This window comes from Ascaphus truei, chromosome 1 (assembly GCF_040206685.1).
Source record: "Ascaphus truei isolate aAscTru1 chromosome 1, aAscTru1.hap1, whole genome shotgun sequence".
NCBI classification, from domain to species: Eukaryota; Metazoa; Chordata; class Amphibia; order Anura; family Ascaphidae; genus Ascaphus; species Ascaphus truei.
This window is the reverse complement of record NC_134483.1, coordinates 165,621,940-165,641,920: the sequence shown is the minus strand read 5'-3', so window position 1 is coordinate 165,641,920 and position 19,981 is coordinate 165,621,940. Positions and strand designations below refer to the sequence as shown.

At 44.6% G+C, this 19,981-nt stretch overlaps 2 protein-coding genes across 7 annotated transcripts in view; both read right to left on the bottom strand.

The window, feature by feature from the left end:
* FXN (frataxin) overlaps positions 1 to 1,708 on the bottom strand; it is a 32,998-nt gene extending 31,290 nt beyond the window's left edge. Inside the window, exon 1 of the mRNA XM_075597623.1 lies at positions 1,466 to 1,708. Within this exon, the coding sequence (XP_075453738.1) occupies positions 1,466 to 1,585 (120 nt within the window). The 5' untranslated portion in view covers positions 1,586 to 1,708. The remainder of the gene's footprint in view (positions 1 to 1,465) is intronic.
* Positions 1,709 to 15,866: 14,158 nt separating this feature from the next.
* Positions 15,867 to 19,981, bottom strand: part of PIP5K1B (phosphatidylinositol-4-phosphate 5-kinase type 1 beta) — a 159,128-nt gene continuing 155,013 nt past the window's right edge. For all 6 annotated transcript variants that reach the window (XM_075597595.1, XM_075597570.1, XM_075597561.1 and 3 more), the window contains one exon: positions 15,867 to 16,647. In XM_075597595.1, the coding sequence (XP_075453710.1) occupies positions 16,645 to 16,647 (3 nt within the window). In that variant the 3' untranslated portion in view covers positions 15,867 to 16,644. The remainder of the gene's footprint in view (positions 16,648 to 19,981) is intronic.

Sequence of the window (19,981 nt, the reverse complement as noted above, 5' to 3'; positions counted from 1 at the left end):
ATCTTGTGTCAGAGTGAGGGTAGACATTATTAATTTGAGGGACCTGTGTGAAGACGAGTCTGCTAGTTAGCTGTGTGTATTAACCCATGTCACATATATAAAATCACTTCCTGACAAGTGTGCCGTTCGTGACAGATGGTATATTGGGACGGATTGAGGGTATATATTAGCCATTTGAGGGACCTTTGGGGAAGGGAACAGCCGTGTGCATTAACCCTTGCCCCATATACAATTCACGTGGTCACAGGAGTGTTGTACCCAACACTAACTATTCTCTCTAGGATATAATTTTTACGGTACATACACGTCATATGCAATAAGCAAACACTCCTTCTCATAGTTATAAAAGCAGACACGCAGGCAGATTTGACGATGGGCTGCTGATGTGAACTGCTGCAAAATACATTTGGAGACTCTGAGGACTACCACCATAGGCGACCAAAGTTTGAGGCAAGGATGGAAAAATCATTGCTGCCGAAAATTTAATCCCTGGACCCTATGCTGTGCGCAGCGCTGACCTGACAATCACCACCGGCACCAGTGTTCCCAGCATGCTTTGCTAATGCAATATCAAAGCAGGATAGGGCGCACTTTGACCGCCCGTGGCGGTAACAGACAGGTCAGCACCGCGCAGCTTAGTTTATTATTATTTATTTATTTATAAAATATTTTACCAGGAAGTAATACATTGAGAGTTACCTCTCGTTTTCAAGTATGTCCTGGGCACAGAGTAAAACAAATAATACATGGTTACAAATACAGTTACATAAATGAACAAGGTATACATTTATATACAAGACATTGCATGCATAGTTAAAGAAAATATATATTATGAGCGTATGAAACAGTTACAGACCAGATTAAAGTGTGAGACAGCCTTAGATTTGAAAGAACTTAAGCTGGTGGTGGATATGAGAGTCTCTGGTAGGTTGTTCCAGTTTTGGGGTGCACGGAAGGAGTGGGGGAGGGGAGATCATTGAGTGGGTATCAGGGTGTGCGTCACTGTGGAAGAGAGGTGAACCAGTCGCGGCGGTTCTGTGCGTCCCGCTTAACAAAATGCTGGCTCCTCTGACAGAGAAAGGGCTAAAAGGAGATGCTATCTGCAAAAAGCAATCACACTATCACTGCTTTAATCACTCGTCATTCCAGATTACAATACATTCTAATATATATATATTTTAAGTCTTTGAGTCACAGGGCCCGGAAAGAACCGTGACCATAATTATATAATTTAACTACATGCCAGTCTGGTGTCCCTGGTGGTGATCCGGCTCCAAAGGTCACCACAACTGTCATAAAATTGCGTGTGCACCTGAATCTGTGAGCAAATAGACGGTAGGCCCGCCCCCTCCGCCTGTGTCATTGTCCCGCGTGTCTCACAGCAGAACGCTGCGGAGTGTAAAAGGTTCTATAGTAGAACGCTGCGGGGTGTAACGTTCTGCGGTAGAACACACGGCGTACTCACTGTGCTCGCACTTCGCGCTGCCTCCGCATTCATGGTCGCGCGGTGCAAGACCGCCCTCCTGCGGCACAGCAGCCGCAAAGCACCGCTGACAGGCCTCACCGCCCTGCACACACCCCACATGCCGCCCGGCGTTACTGAGCCTTATAACCCGGTGAGCGGTATAAAAGCACGAGTAGCCGGGTCCCTTCCGGAGTTGATTGCAGATGCCTGCCGCCGTTGGACGCGCTCTGCACTCGGCTGCTACTACTGGGAAAGGCGAGCGTGTCTCTGCTGACACCCTGCGGTTGACCGCGGTACAGCTGATATTAACCCCTTGTATACTGTGCGGTCACTTGCACACGTTGCCGCACTAAGCAGCCTCATTGGGTTTGATGGTAGAAGACAGTACAATCATTACGTTTTGTGTTACAATCAATATACTTGAAAATTTACTTTTTTTTCTGATACTACTGTGTAAATATGATCGATATTGTATATTTTAAAATGGTATTCAGAGAGCTTTCCCCCCTATGTGATCTTGTACATTAATCCACATACCAAAGGCACCTCTATCACTCAATGCAGATTTGTACAATCAAGAAACCCTCTGTATAATCAGTAAAGAATATATATGTACGTAGCACCCTTTCCCCCACCCTAAGTGGGATCATACAGCTACCGGTGGTGTATTCTGGTGCGGGTGCATACGTGTGAGCTAGAACAGAAGGCCTGAGATCTCCGCGATGGTATAGGGAGGCATAAGGACAGGCTCTCAATGTTGGTTCTTCGGTCAGCGCAGCGCCTCCAGCCCAGGAGGGTCCTGGTGCAGCCAGCATGAACCTCATTGTCCTGGAACTAGATTCCATATTCCCCTGTCTCCCCTTTCAGTTTATAGGATTCATTTCTCCCTAGTTCAGTTGCCTGTTATTTCCCCTGTTCCAGCAGCTTGCTGCATGTGAAAGAGCAACATTTTGCTACACTTGTTTACTTAGACATTTCAGTGAGTTGCTATAGCAACCTCAGCCTTTCCCTCAGATTGGTTTAGTCTGCCTTCTCCCCCTCTGCCTTGTCTACAGATGGTCTGTCCCCAGGCTATCTTGTTACCCAGAATACACTCACACTTCCTTTTCCACCTTCAGCACTGGCTGAGTGAGTACCTTCTGTAATTGCTCTAGTGGTAGGGCCTTATCCTTTTCACCTGCCCTTACTACAAATCACCCACAGAGAGACATTATTCCAACACAAACATCTCATCCACAAGTGCCTGTCTTTATTGCTGCTTTCCCTAAATAAAGTGAAGAAAATATACAGAACTTGTTGTGTTTTGGAAAGAGGGCCGAGTTGAAGCTAGCTGGGTTCATTCATACCTCCAGACATGACCCTGGATCCAGAATACTCATAGGCAACTCTTCTAAGGCTGCGGCCAGGCAGGGAACAGGCGCGCTGGCAATGTGTTTCATCGCGGCCAGCGTGAGCGCGCCCGCTCAGCAGCACTCTGGCCGAGGCCTTGGCCAGACATCACACCAGAGAGGGTATAACTGGAGTTTATTAGGTTCAGTACAGGCATACCCCACATTAACGTACGCAATGGGACCGGAGCATGTATGTAAAGTGAAAATGTACTTAAAGTGAAGCACTCCCCTTTTCCCACTTTTGATGCATGTACTGTACTGCAATTGTCATATACGTACATAACTGATGTAAATAACGCATGTGTAACAGGATCTATAGTCTCCCCGCTTGTGCACAGCTTCGGTACAGGTAGGGAGCCGGTATTGCTGTTCAGGACGTGCTGACAGGCGCATGCGTGAGCTGCTGTTTGGCTTGTAAGCCGGCCTCCTATCAGTCATAGGCCCCCCTTGTAATACTGGCTACTCCAGAACTTTATACACATATAACAATAGAACCGGTCCCTGCAGTATTTGTTCCCAACACTGCCCACTCTTTACTGGGACTTAAAGTGCTAGAGGGGCCAGAGAATTAGTAGTCCAAGGGACTTGGCTACACGTGCATAAATCCCGTTTTACAGTACTTCACTATTTTTGCCTTTTCTTATTTTCTTTTCTTATTTTACATTTACCTATATCCTTCACACATTTATTGTGATTTTGCCTCAGGGGCTTGTGGTTATACCTAGTTAGACCTAGAATTCATTGTTTCTCTATCTGCGCTTCTGTCTAATTATCTTTGTTTCATATGTACTTTGGTTTTTGTGTGGGACCTGGGACATTTTAGCAGCAATTGGAGTTGCATTACTTTAATACATTCATCCATGCTGATATATATATATATATATATCTCAATCAATCAGCATGGATGAATGTATTAAAGTATATACATACATACAGACGGTCCCCGCTTGTATGGCAGGTTACGTTCCCTGGCGCCGCGCAAGCCAGAAATCGTCGAAAAGCGGAACCAGATATTTTTCGCTTCTGTGCATGCGCAGACTTGCAGTCCCCCTCTTCTGCCCATGCGTGAAGTCGTACTGCGCATGCGCAGACATGGCGGCCCCCTTCTCGGTTCCGCCGTATTGGCGGATCGCCAAGAAGCGAAACGCCGAGATGCGGGGCCCGCTTGTGTGTGTATATATATATATATTGTATACAGTATATACATTGGTTTGCAGACGTAGTCACACCCTACCAATAATGTCACATTTTGTTAAATTACAAATAATAACTTTATTTATATTACGATTTTCCCCCAAAACGTTTCCCAGTTACAGAAAGGATAAAAGAAGAAAATATTTAAGGTTTATAAACAAGACCAAGCACACCAAACGATTGGAAAATTCAAAATGTAGGAGTCAGAGTTGCATCCAACGTTTCGTTGCACATGCACCTTCATCAGGGATACAAATAATAACAACAAACACCCTTAAATACTGGTCATAAAACAATATCCCCACCACCCTCCTCCCTCCTGCTGAGATGCTCCCTCGCCGAAAATGCAGAAACTGCCCGCCAAGCGAGGAGAGCATCTCCTTCCAATGACGTAATGACCCAGAGCGGCCACGTGATGACGCACCCTAACCAGAGCTGGAAGAACTAGGGACGTTTCCCTTGCAGCTCAGCCGACAATGGAGAGGCGTCAGATGGGAGGGGCATCACCATGACAACCAGACCTCGGTCAACGTGATAAGCTCCCTCCTGATGGGATGACGTCATTGCGTTGGGGGAGAAGGGGACACATACCCCATAGTGCAGATGGCTGAGGAGAAGCGTCACATGGGAGGGGCGTCACCATGGCGACCAGCTCACCAAACTTAGTAATGCTCAGTGCTGCAAACTAAAATATTACTAAAAGAATAAATACGAACAAAACTGGTCACAAGTGTCACATCCCAACAGGGGTAGCAACACAAAAACCAACATATCAAAAAGGATTTTTTTTTTTATAAAAGATGAAAAATAGAAAAATATGACATAAAGGAGAAATAGGAAAAATGGAACAATTATAAACAAAATAAATTTAGATTTCAATATAACAAAAAATGTCATAGGACATTGGCAGATTAAAAAATATATAAAAAGGCAGAAAACAGGAAAAATGAGAAAAAAAACATTTAAAATTGTAGACAAAATGAATTGTAAGCAAAACCGAAATAGACAAAGGATTGAAAAGGGAAAACATATATAACTGTAGAAAGAAAAAAAAGCAAGGGGATCCTGAACCAATAAAATATGTTAAACGGATGTAGCAGGGTTCCCATGTTGCCCCTTTACCTCCGCTCTGTTGCGGGGACCCCCGCTGCATTTCAGTAAGCTGCGGGGGCTATAGCGTCGCCGGGGACTCCCGCCAGCAATAGCTGCAGGGCGCCGCCATGTTTAGCTGGCTCGCGCATACGCAGAGGCATTGCGGCAGCCATATTGAGATTGGCGCAACAATTCGCACATGCGCGACGCGGCGGCTATTACAGGGTTGCGCATGCGCAGTTAAGAGTAGCGGTGGCCATTACAGATAGCGCACGCGGCCCCAGTGTTGGATAGGTCTCCAGGGGACTACAATTCCCAGCAGCCCCAGAGGCTCATAGACGTGATGCCACAGCAGCCAATAGGGCTTACAGCTTCCCCTGAGGAAAGGGATACATTGTTGCGCGAGTCAGAAAGTCAGTCGGTGCTGGGACAAGGTAGGGGAGGTTGTGTGTGCAGGTAGCAAGTGGCTCCTGCACTAGGCCAGGCTACCCCCTAGGCCCCAGCTAGGCCCCGACTCATCCTAGCTTGTGGCTGCTTTAGGGAAGGCCCCTTCAGTTAGGGACTTTGCCCATTTACCAGTGGGTTAGTTCAGGGACACAGCTGCAGTGCTGTGCGGCCCTGACAAGTGAGGTCTGGGACCAGACCTATCTCACTACAGATTAGAGCCTATCTGTATGGTGAGATCATCCAGAGTGAGACCACCATATTTGGAGGAAGACGCCATCGCTGATGCTTCGGTGCTGGATGCAGACGGATCCTCTTCTTGTTGTTCTGCTGTACCCGGGTGCAGGAGCCCCGAGCAGGTATCAGTCACCAAGTGCACCAACTTTACATCTCATCTAGTACGGTGCTGATCACGCCTAAGGGGTTGGGTTGTGGGACTCTTGGGACTCAGGGTACACGGTGTGGGGTGAAGGCGCTGCGAGGTGACCGGGCAGTTGTATTATTAGTGACACTAATGTACTGTTGATGATATGTTATTGTTCTGTTCTGCATATACAGTAAACTGTTTATATATTCTTTGGTGTATGTGGTTACTGTGTATGAGGTCCTGTGTCAGGGATTATTCTATACTCTAGGATCCTGCACAGGTGGAGGCGCTGTTGATGTAAGTACGTTCCAGGATACACCCCAGGCTCTCACTGGCGGAGGCTCAGCCCTCCTGTGAACCTGACTGGTAACACACCACACCTGGTAATGCGTGTACATTTCCCCACATGGTCCCTGTCTCCAATTGGGGGGGAGAAAGTGTGTTACACGGAAAAATAGTTATAAAAACAAGTAAGTTCGAAATCATCATTTAGTCCATGAGGCTTCAGGCTCTTCAAAGAAAAAATCCAAAATGCTTCACATTGCAGCAGTAATTGGTCAATGTCACCACCTAGGGCAGCAAAAGGGTGTACGCCGTTTGCTGCCGTTTGGTGATGTTAAAGCTTCTCTATTTCAATCTGAAACTCACCAGCCCTTTATCCCCTGTACCCAGTTTTCCAAATATCTGTCCATCTGTGAATTGACTGTATAACCTCTGTTCTTTTAATGTTACCATGTTTTTTATCTCTGTGCTCAGGACATACTTGAAAACCATAAAGTAGGTAACTCTCCATGTATTACTTCCTGGTAAAACATTTATATAAATAAACCTCTGCCCATAGGAGACAGATGTTCAATCCCCATAAACCGCATAGATGAGACCTTATGCCCGTGATCTTTGCAGTGTTTCAACAAGGTGGTGTTGTCCTCGCCCCTTTTATTGTTGATACGGTGCTCAATGAACCTGGTCTTCAGTGGCTGTGTTGTTTTAATAACATAAATTAGCCCACAAGGGCATTTGAGGTAATAAATGACGTGTGGTAGCACATGTCTGCTGGATCTGTAGTTTCTGGACATTTATCAGGTGACAGAAGGTATCCCCAACAATAATAGAATTGCACACAGAGCACCCCTTACAATTATAGCATCCTGTTTATTTTAAACTGAGAAAATGCTTGATGGCGTATTTCTCCTGATCATTGGTTTTCACCAATGTATCTCCCAGATTTGTGCCTCTTTTGTATACCCGCATGGGTTTGATTTTACACAGTGTCCCTATAACTGGGTCTGCTTGAATGATTGGCCAGTGTTTAAAGATGGTGTGTTTAATACCCTTACAAAGAAGATTGTATTCAAGCGGAAAGATAAAATGCTGATCACTATCACAATCTTTCCTTTTACCTACATACATTTCTGCTCTAGTAATGCATTCATCAAGGAGGTCTGTATCATACCCCTGTTCAGCAAAGCGACAACTCATCACCTATATGGCTATTTTTAAGACCTCATGGTCTTTAACTATCCGTTTAGCCCATAGGAACTGTGAAAAGGTGAGGTTATTGAGGAGATAAGGTGGAAGGTGACTGTCCACATGTAGGACAGTGTTTTTTATCAGTGGGCTTACGAAAGTAGTTGGTAAGCCATCCCCTCTCACTTTTCAGTATAGAAACATCTTGGGTACGAGATATTAGAACTACTCCATGACAATGTGAAGCATATAGGGGTGGGTGTAGTCTTTAGATAGTCAATAAACTCGGTTAGCTTAGAGGCACCTCCCTTCCAAATAAGGAAGATGTCATCTATGTAAAGTGACCATACACGCACATGTTCAAAATGACGAGTGTCATAAACATGTTTCGTTTCAATGCTTTCCATGAATAGGTTCGCGTATGATGGCGCCACATTACTCCCCATGGCCGTACCCTTTAACTGTAGGTAAAATACATTTTCAAAATTGAAGTCGTTTTTATGTAGAATGAAATCAAGTAATAATATAAGAAAATCAGAGGGGGGCTGTCGTACATGCGACATCTCCAGTTTGTTCGGAGATGAGCTGCAAAGGAGACGCCACTTGTTCTCCCAGCTCAGGCTATGTTGCGTCATCACGTGGCCGCTCCGTGTCATGACGTCATCGGAAGGAGACGTTCTCCTCGCTTGGCGGGCAGTTTCCGCATTTTCGGCAACGGAACATCACAGCAGGAGGGAGGTGGGTGGTGGGTATTGTTTTGTGGACAGTATTTAAGGGTGTTTTTTGTTATTATTTGTATCCCTGATGAAGGTGGATGTGCAACAAAACGTTGGATGCAACTCTGACTCCTTAGGCCTCGGTCCCGCTGCGCTCGTTGGCGCGGGCGGCAATGTAGCGAGTTCCCCACCAGCAGGGGAATCCTCGCGAGCCGGTCCCGGTCCCCACTGGCGGCACAGCTGACTACACGCTGTCGCGCGTCAGCCGCTGGAGACAACAGAGAATGGTGTTTTCTAGCTTTGACGCGTGACGTGTGTGGCTGTGAGCCAATGGGGAGGGGAGGCTGCGGGAGGAGGAGAGGCTTCGGGGAGCGGGGAGGAGTGTGGAGTGAAAGCAGGTGAGTGCCTTTCTCTGTGTGTGTGTCTGTGTGCGTGCGTGCCTGTCTGTGTGTGTATGTGTGTGCCCGAGTGCGTGAGTGCCTGCCTCTGTCTGTCTGTGTGTGTGTGTGTATGAGTGCGTGAGTGCCTGCCTGTGTGTGCGCGCGTGTGTGTATGAGTGCGTGAGTGCCTGCCTGTGTGTGTGTGTGTGTGTGTGTGTGTGTGTGTGTATGTATGTATGAGTGCCTGCGTGTGTGTGTGTTTAATACTTACCGAAGCTCCAGCTCCAGCCCGAGTCCGTGGAGGGAGGGGGGGGAGAGTAGCGGGTCCCTCCGCTCAAGCCACGCCCCCCCTCCCTGTCAAACCGCCCACCACCCGCCCACCTCCCGCTCCGGCTCCCGCTCCCTACAGACCGCATATCGCGGTCTGTGTATCTCAGCGCACCGCCTGTCAGCAGTGCGGGTGCGCTGACTCTGGGAGCGGGGCCTTAGCCTTAGTCATTAAATTACCATTTTTGCTGCATTGTGAATTTTCTCATTGTTTGGTGTGCTTGGCTCCCTTTTGCTACACTTTGACTAGGATTTGTTGCTTTTAGCACCCATTTTTTCACTCTCCTTTACCCTACACCAGGGGTGCGCAAACTGGGGCACGCAAGATTTTCGGGGGGGGCCCTCCCCGAAGGCATCTAAATTAAATGCTGGGGATCGTGTGAGGCCTCTGTAACTTTACACACCTTATCTTCCCAGCGACGCAGCGGGGTCATTTGATGCCGGAGCCAAACTAGGGGGGGGGGCACGAGCAGGGGGTGAGCAGGCAGGGGGCGCAGGGAGAAGAGTTTGCACACCTTTGCCCTAGACCCCCTTTTTAGGGGCATCCCAAGTTGCTTTTCCCGATTTTTCCCTTTCTTTACGTATAAACAAGACCAAACACAAGGAAAGATACAATAAAGGATGGGACGGTAATGTTGTTATTAAATGCCAGACAGGTTGTGGTTCATTAATGAAATGCCTGGTTAAACAGGTAGGTCTTGAGCCTGTTGAGACTGTTCCAAAGAGTGGGGGAAGCGTGGCTAAAAGCTCGGGCCCCAAAGAAAGTCAAGGAGATTCTGGGAACTGTCCTCCACCTACAGACCGAAGTGAGCGAAGGGGAGTGTAGGGAACTAGAAGCTCTTTCAGACAACTGGAACCCTAATGTAGTGCTTTGAATGCCAACAAGCCAATCTAGAATAAATTCGCCATTTTACAGGCAGCCAGGGCAGAGAACGGAGAACAGGTGCCATGTGGCAAGAACAGGTTTGGTTAGTTAACAACCTGGCGGCAGCATTCTGCACCACGTGCAGGTGATACAGCTCTTTTTGCAGAAGACCCAGTTAGTGTGCATTGCAATAGTCCAGGTGTGAGGACACAAAATAATGTATGCACAGTTTTTCAAACTAACTTTTTAAATTCAAAGTTACAAAGCTGAAGTGGTTAAACTGAACACTGCTATACATATGTAAATATAGTTCGTTTGAAAATCAGCAAAATGTGACATTATTGACATTGGTTTGCAGAAGTATTCACCCCCTATCTGTTTTAGTGTCGAGGGGCCAGCAATGAAGTGCAAATTATTGTATTGATTTCCAATATGTTGTCATTACTGCTAACACTCCTTATGTTACCCCTATCCTTGCAAGAGGGGCTAATTTCACAAATGCCTGGGTTCTGTTTTTAAGGACAACCACAATTCTGTACTCTGTACACGTTCTGTTTTAGATAAAGCATATAAATATTACAGTGCACTCTGAATAAATTGCATAAAACAACATCCCAATGTTACCTCTGCGGCTCTTTTTTGGTCACATACCACATTTTGAAATCATTCTAGTTTTGTGCTGGAAAAATATTAATGCAAATTAATTGTGTGGCACCCCCTTGGGAGCTACTATTTTAATTATGGGGCTAAGGGATTTAAGGAGTTAATGGCGTTGGGCACACGCAGAGTGACACCCCTTTCCCATCACATGGTATGGAGTGACTTAGCTGGAAAGAAGCCACCCCCCCTGTATGCATGGTGACCAGTGACATCACCATCAGGGTACAATAGTGTGAGACTGAAGGTTCTAGAAGTTAGGTTCCTGGGAGTGAGAGTTGGAGGAGCATCACAGTTGGTAATGTAAATAAGTTACCATGTATAATTAATGTATAGTGATGTCATGTCCCTGTTTCTAACGAAGCTGGTTCGCTCTCATCGACTGAACCAGCTCACGTGACCCTGACGTCATGCGGCAGCCGCCTGAGAAGACAAAAATGTATTGTCTCCTCAAGAAGCTGCCGCGTCAACGCGCTTCTTCACCGGCAGGCACTTAGCTAACTACTATAGCCAATAGCTGAATTGTGCCTGACGTGCAAGCGCGAGCACGTAGCGACGCCGCCACCATAACCTCGGCCTAAGGATTACCTACGGATGAATAAAAGAATACAAACACTGTTGTTCCCTAGTTAAAGTATTGATGTGAAGAGCATTATCAACGGCTGTTAAGAAAGATCTTGTTTGTACTATAAAAGTTCCTGGCGCCCTTTATTATTCTATCAGCATATCTACGCCCAGCCTGCGCGGATCCAGCACCCTGGTATGAGGCACAGAAAAGCCATGTACATAGTCAACTGATGTAAGCTCCTTAGGAGCCGGGCAGGAAGGGTTACACTTTCCTTCAGGCATTTTAATCACGGCTGCTGATATTATTAAAACTGTTTCATAACACAGTCCTCATCACTACTGCATCTTTTCCTCCGCTTGGTATGAGCGCCTAACTAGTGCTAAAGAACATGTATAGTACAAGCGGTAATATTTGTTATTGATCTTTTTGCACGTAAGCATGCCGGACACATTTGTAAGCAGCAACCCCTGCTAAATAGGTCCATTTGAAGGTCTGATTTTGCCTGCTGCCCCTACAAGTCTCACTTGAACATTGTTGCTCGTCTTTCAATGATCTTGCATATCGCTTTTTTTCTTTTTACATATTCTCACTGTACATCACTTCTTAAAGCAACGTGCTCCTGATTTTGTGTCTAAAATTCTAATAGAATTCCCCCCCCCTCCCCCGGGAAGCATTTAGATTTCTTCATAAACCAAGTGAGTTGCAAAAGCAGAGATGAATAAGCCTGTCCCTTTGGACATGGTTGCTGTATCCTGGCCACACACAGACACTAAGGGGATCATTCTATATTTTCCCAAGGCGCAGTTCGGGCCATTTTTGCGCGCTCCGTACACGGTAGAATAGGGCCCTATGAATGGGCATTAAAGTGCCACAATGCACTTGAGTAATAGTTTAGTAAATCTTGTAGAAACCTATTCAGTGTCACTTCCCTAGTGTGCAATCCAGCTTTTTTTGTTGACTGCCTAGGTGAGGCTGCACATTTAAGATGATGACTATATAAAGAGTTTGAGGATAACTTATTAAACACTGTAAATATTTCTATGCGGATGGCAGTTCTAGTTTTCTGCTGGGACTCCACAGCTACTGTGCATGGTCTTATTTGCTCTCCTGTGTGATCTCCCGATTGTTAGTGTGACGAAGAGTTTTCTGCATCGCTCCTAGTTATTAGTCATTCATATAGCGAAGCAGTACACATTTGCTTCTATAAAAAAAATCAATTATATACAAATCTCCTGTAGGAAGATCCTTCAGGGGGCATCTAGCACATTTTCCCCTTTAAAATCGATGTTAAGAAGGCATTTTTGAAGTTTACATTATTTTGAGTACCTCTAAACCTAAAACCTGCTAAAGGTTTGAAAAGTTGTTTGTGGGTCAGTAGTAGCGATGAGGATGAACTAAATCTATACATTTCTGTATAAAGGGCTATAACTCCCCACCCCTTCTTTACCTGCTGTAATAACACTCTGCCAGGTGTATGCGTCTCTAACAGATCTGGTCAAATGTAATGTAATCATTGCACATTTGCAGTCTCAAGATTATCTATCTATATATATATATATATATATATATATATATATACACACGCATACACATATACACATATATATATACACACACACAATCCCTGCAAGCTCTAACCCCAACACCCACCACATATATATTTGTGTCAAAAGGAGTGCTCTTGGGTGTGACCTAATGTATACAACAAAAGACAAAAATTCCCAATCCTACAACAAATATGACAAAATATATTGTTCAATATCTAACTGTTTGTTGTCTCATAAATATGGGTCATTTAGTTAAACTCTTTGGCCAAAGCGTTATAAGCCTGCAGCCATGACCACTCTGAAGGTCCTAACATGAACTGTGAACATTCTCATTTACCGCTGAAGGACATTCCTTCCATCCATTGTGTGGCCTGTCTGCAGGCCTCTGTCTATTGCTTGAAATTGTAAATCTGGATATTATGTACGTTTACATTTGACCATACATTTACCCTTGGTGTGTCTTGTTCTTTTGTTTTTCTATTCTTGGGTCCCCCCTGGTGAGCGAACAGAGCACTCGCACAAGGCTGCAAATGGTTAGCTTGGACTTTTGATCTATTTTATGGCGATGAGGCCAGCGCATGTGCAACACACATATATAACAGTGGGCGCTAAAAATGGAAGATGAGTGCCAATCTAGAAGAAAGTGGTACTGACAGACAAAAGGAATGGCATATCCTCCCAGAAATGAACACAGTTTGCTGCAATGCCACAGGCTAGACTGCCTGCACAGCTATAGATCCTCACTCAGGACAAACTCAGATCCTATGCATTTTGCTACACTCAGTTGCTTGATCAGTGATTCGAGGACACGCCATTCCTCACGGACCCTTCAAGGACCTCAGCGCTCCAAGCAGATGAGCTTTGATTCTGCTTTATATTGTGTAGTGTTATATTTGTGTCATATTGCAATACACTTTTTGGATTTAGTGCAACCTAAGTGTGTTCTCTGTTCTTGCCCTCCTTTCCTAGATCTTTTGTTATATACATGCAGCTGAGTCCCCCTCCTTACCTCCGGGGAAGGGGAACTGCTTTGTTGCCAGGCGGAACTCCGCGTGAGTGAGGAGAGGTGGTGGTGGCCATTGCAGACTGGTTGCGCGTGCGCAGTTGCGGCCGGAGTGGCGGCCATCTTTAAATGTCTAAAAAAGGCATTAGGGACTACAACCCCCAGAATGCATTGCGGAAAAAGGTGCGACCGGCCATTTTGAGGAGTAAGAATATCCGGGACCCGGAGGGATATTCAGAGCTGACAGAGGCAGCAAGCTGGAAGGTAGTGTCCAGGGAGCAGTAGCTTCCTGGATTAGGCCAGACCTTGCCCCTTAGACCCTGAGTCACAACCAGTTAAGTGTTGTAGGGAAGGCCCCAGATAGGGACTCTTCCCTTATTTCAGTCACTGCACTGCTGTACCGGTGGACGGAGGTCCACGCGGCGAACTGCGGTCTGGGACCAGCCCGCAGTTTCAGGGACATTTGTGTGAGACACTCCGGCTGAAGGTTACACCACGTAGAGGACCAGGACCTTAGGTGAGAGAGAACATTGCTGTCGGAGGCCCCGCTGCGTGGGATCTGCTTCAACACACATCAGCAAACTGCACCTTGGTACAAGGGAGGGTAGCGCTGCCCTGGGATACATATTTGTTGGAGATAGTATGTTGGACACCGGTATACAGGTGCACAAGCACCTCAGCGTTATTCGGGGCTAGCTACCCCAGGGTGTGTATGTTATTATTCAACTGTATATAGTGTATATACTGTGTATAGTAAAGATCTGTTTAATATATATATATATATATATATATATATATTTATATTGTGTGGTGTATATTGTTATTACGGAGTGTATTGTGTCCTATGAGGAGTCATCCCGCCCACACTGGGATCCCTCATAGGTGGAGGCGTTGCACCGAGGGAGAGCTTCAGGTTCTGAGAAGTGGAGGCTCAGGCGTCCTGTGAGCATACAGACACAGCAGCATGCGTATTTGCCCGCAGGTTTTCCTTTAAGCATAGGGAAAGGAGGCTATATATTTCAAAAATGCTGGGTGCACTCAAATACAGCAGCATAAAAAATATAAGAGAAAGTATACTTAACAGCAATTGAGGTGCACGCAGAGGGACAGGGAACGCCAAACCAGTCCAGTAAATATATAACAAAGAAAGGGTCTGCAGCACTCTCCAGATGAAAAAAAAAATGTATTGAAACATAGGGCTCTAGGTTACGTTGGTTACCCTATGTTTCAATACATGTGTATACACACACACACACACACACACACACACACACACACACACACACACACACACACACACACACACACACACACACACACACACACACACACACACTTCAGAAAATGGGACCCCTTTTATTTTTGTTATACCTTGCAGAAAAATCACTAAATTTTCATGAAAATCTGAGCAATTATAGGTCTGTCACAGTAGATTACTACATTTAAGGATTATTTGATAACCTAATAAATATTATTTGGAATTGGTGACGGCATGATGACATCATCAAGTGCATAGTTCCAAAATGTGTTTAGCGAAGAAGATAAGCACATCATAAAGTGCTTGAGACACAGCAAGAATGATGGTCCAAAATCCTTACCAGAATGACTCCTGATAAAGGACGGTCGCTAGGAGGACTACAAAAATAATTAGTAAAACAATGTATCGTTCATGAGTGGGAGCAGCTGGATCAATGCGTTATCGATTATGCAATCAGACAGTGGCGTTCTCGGCTTCGGGCGCGCGTTTCAGCAGGAGGACATATTTAACACAAATTGAACCATACTTTGAACTCAAACGTTATAGTAATCTTAGTATTTCAGATTAGATTACAGCAGTTTAACACATTTACAAGCTACCGAGGAAAAACTACTATTCCTTGTTTAATGAACATGAACCTACCTATATATATATATTCGTGTAGGCCCTTTGGAATAATTGAAATCTTGTCCAGACTAATATACAGGTAGTCCTCGTTATCCAACGTTTCACTTTACAACAAATGGCATATCCAACGCTTTACAATGCAACCCAATGGGCCGTTATCCGATGCTCACCGCCACTGATTAGCATGGGACTCACATTACAACGGTTTCACTGTCCAACGCTACTTCCAGAACGGATTCCGTTGGATAACCGAGGACTGTCTGTACCAGTCAAGATCTCTGTCAAAATAACAAACTATCTAAATTGCAATTGTACTTTATTTGTTGAAATTATAGTTTAACTATAAATCTCCCTTTCTTTTCTTTTCCTTTCTCACTCTGGTTCACAAAACAAATTCAAAGAAGGAGGAACATCCTAGTGTTTATGAATGTTTAAGAAAGCCAGATAAACATTGCTAGTCGCAGAATGAAAGTAGGAAAGAAAAAACAAGCCCAGAAATTCTGAGAACAAAATATTTTATTTCTGTCATCAATAAAACTATAGTATACAGTTATTTTTTCTAAATAAATTATATAATTTCTCTTTTACAAGCAATAAACTAGATCACAATATTTCAAAGACAATGTATGTACACAACATAAGGCTTGGTTATAAATAGCACATTTTCTTCATTTTCTCTAGTAAACATATTGAAAATATCTTAAAATACGTTTTTTTTTCTCTCTCTCCTTTCACAAAGTGTGTGTAGCCTTAATATGCTAATTGTTTGCATGAAATTAATTTACACTCCAACAAGACAGGCTTTAGTGATTATTATTTCAGAAACAGAGCTACTTCATGGCATTGCATTTACTGCGGTCTTCATGGAGTCTTTGTTTTTCAGCAGGCCAACAGATCACAGATGTTGTTTGTGGCATTAACAGCAGAAACATGCAAATGAGGAATGAAATTGTCTCTGGGAGGAGATCACTTCCAAGTCCAAGAAGGCGATTCGCAGCAAAGGTAGCAGGAACTTAAATCATATTTTATTCGTTCTTCACAATCCCGCAATAGCAGTGCAACACACTGTAAAATTTCACATAGTATCTGCCACGGGCGGCAACAGGATCTTCTGGTTCTCAATACCAAGTCAAGGATAAAAAAAAGTCTTCTTAACTACCATGTATGAGGCTCAGTGAATCTCACCTTCCAGCGGACCCAATGCAGTACACAAAATGCTCTTGAAGACGCTGGTTCCCACAAGGTTGATCATTTCTTCCACTGCTTTTCACTCACTTTACTGAAGCAGAAGAAGAAGAAGAAGAAAAAGAAGACCAAAGTTAATGTAACCTATATATAAATATATTATTTCACTAGCAAAAGTTCAGGGGAGCAGTTATTTACTCAAGTCTTTCAGCTGCAAAAACTGTAACAAAAGCAGTGCAAAAGAATTACACCAGATTTATCAAAGGTAAAACTGTAATAATTAATTTTAATTGGATTCCATTGAAAAATGCTTGTAAGGTGCTGGGTTTTTTTTTGTGCACTTTTTCCCTCTGGGTTTTGTGTAGCTGGGAGACTTTAACCCCTTGAGTGCAGGCTATTTGTCTGCCACGGCCCCTCCGGCTCAGGCAAGTCAGGTGACCCGGAAACGGAAGAGGAGTTCTCTTCCACTTCCCTATACACCTGGTCGCATCCTGCGCTTCATGGGAACGCAAGATGAGGTCACAGCTGTACAATAGCACTGTTTGGGCATGACACACCCACTACGTCTTGGGGCCCCTGAAGTGCCAGACTCCATTATGGAGTGACCACGTCTTGGGGCACGCAAAGGGTTAAACAACCCCTCGGGTGGCTACAAAGTCTGCAGAAGAAGAAATAACTCCAGTATCCGACTTCAAAGAAACACATTTCAAATTCACATAATGCAATAGGTGAACATTTAATTGGCGCATTGAAGTAAGGATGAAAAAGGCCTCTCGGAGCTTCAATTTGACTGCAAATAAAGCGCTGGATTCCCCTGACAAATACAGTGGCCCCACCAGGGAGGTCTGTTTCTCAAAAAGAAAGACATGTAGCTCGTACTAAGGACAAAGGTGAGAAGATATACACTGTATGGATCAACACTTTGGGGTTATTTAGGCATAATAAAAGGCATTTGACATTTTTGCTTAAATAATGAGGCCTAGGAGATTCTATTGCTTTAAGTCAGCATTGCGGGTAAGGGGGTGCATTGACGTACTAGTCTGTTCATTAAATCTTCAGTGACTAGTCATTGCCACTCTCACCTGGCCCGATTTAATATGGTCAGAATTGGGATAACACACAGGTAAGTAATGTATTCACTTCACTTTTATTGAATGGTAATGAATGCTGCAGCCATAATCCTGTCACTGCGCCGCCACAGGGCATTCTAGCAGTGACAGGTTTAGCTGTATCTTGGAATCCGGAAGAATCTTTGCTAAGGTTCTATTCTCTGGCATTTCAATGTATTCTTGGTCAGAGCTATTCTTGTGATGAAACTCACTGATGGGGGGGCGGGGATGTGTGCGTGATATCTGGCATCTTTTTGGGGGTGATCAATATAAAACTTTATATAGTGATTAAGAAATTATTATGAATGGGGATAAATCAATGCTCTTTTCTACCACATCTCTTCATTTACAGATTAAATATATAGTTAAGATATACATTTAACTTTTTTTTGACGAGGGTTTAGCCTCCCTTCTTCCTAGAAAAACGCCACTGCTCTTTTTTTTGATTACGAACAATGTTTTATTGGACTGCACTGTGTTTGATATTTTGGGTTGAATCATTTTAAGACCGTTATCGTATAGGCAAAGTACTGCACTGTAAAGCATATTTCAGATGTATTAAAACTTGTACATGTCAGAGAGACTGTACACTTACATCTATGCTTCCCATACATGTTCAATAGTACCTGAAAAGTATAATGCAAATAATAATTGAGCAGGAATACCTGGGTGTTAAGTACCATAAGAAAATGGCTTTTATTTTGTCACTAGTCAGTACATTACCCTTTATAACTGATCAACACTGTGAAATCCAGCTGCTTATAATTTACGCGATAACAAAAAGCATGCATTGGATTTCCATTAAAAACCTGACATACAGTACTGGCTTTCAGCATCAGTGGGAGTATAATCAGTGACTCTAGAGGTAAAAGAAAACAGCAGATTGTGTGTCAGAGTAGTAATGGATGAACTGAGGAGGTAGGAGGGAAGCAGAAGTCTCATTCTTTTGTTCATCTCTTCTGTGCAAAGACGGGAAATTACATTTTAAAGTGAGAATTACACATTTCTACATTCTTGCCTCTGATGTTTATGGTAGCAAACCACTTCTAGGGAGGCGATTCAAATCTCACATTGTACCCTTGTGGGTCAAAGGTGTATTTACGCAAAGTATGATGCTTCTTGGTGCATGGCAATGTTTCTTTTCTGCTTGCCAAAGAGTAAGGCTGTGTCTCCACTAGCGCTGAGCGGGCGGCGCTTGTGGCGGTTACTTACATATATAGATATATGTAAGTCCCCGCTCACGCTGTGCGCGTGTGCGCTGGTGCACACATGCTCGGCGCTTAGATAAACAAAAAAATTATACTTTCCCGTGCGCGCAACTACCCGCAATGCCTCCCCACCCCCCGCGCGTACATTTAGGACACCCGGCGCTCATGCTTGGAGCGCTCTCCAAGCATGAGCGTGCTCAGCGCCAGCGGGGACTCAGTCTAAGGCCTGGGACATAGTAGATTAAGCTTTGCTGAGCCGTGCTGAGCCGCGCTGAGCAGATGCACTTACCCCCTGCATCTGTCATCAGCGCGGCTTTAGCAGCTGCTTCCGCACGCGTGCGGAGACTCAGAAAATTTCAGCAGACAGGCAAATTTAAAATTTGACGCTCAGGGATGCGGAGGAGCGGTCACGTGACCGCTCACAGCCAATGGGAGCGAGGGACTAGCCCCGCCTACCGCTCCGCCCCCAAAGCGCACTCACTGCCTCGCCTGCCAGGGCACAAAAAATCTCCAGTTTGAGCAGGCGAGGCAGAACAGGAGCGCGGATCAGCGCGGCCCGAGGCACATGCCCGAGGCCTAAGTAGTAATACGCTTGTTGTTCAAGCTTGAAACATTTGATGGATACTAAGCCAGGAAGTCGTATGCCAACTCACACGGGGTGGAAATTGGGAAAATGATGTGATGAGATACAGCGCTTGATGTATCACATTATAATGTATGAGTCACTACATCTCCACTCCTTCGATTGGCACAAGCTAGCGCCCACAGGTGGCAAAATAGCGACAATAACTCGCTGATACTAAGAGACACCATATGAAATGTCTATTCAAGGCCTATTGACTTGAATGGGAGTTACTGTGCACTTGTGGCATTGAGGCACAATAACACCTCCCTCCACCCCCCAGTGTTAAAATTTGGTGTCAAAATGTCCTTGATACACAGACCCCAATCTATATTAATTTACAGTTGTCAATCTTCTGTAATTGCAATTCAACTGAGATGAAGTCAGTAGGAGTTACCATGCAGTTTAATGAATACTCCCCAATGTGTTACTTTTTTTTCTCTGGCAGCAAAGGGATTAAAAACAAATAAAGAAACCACTACTGCTGGA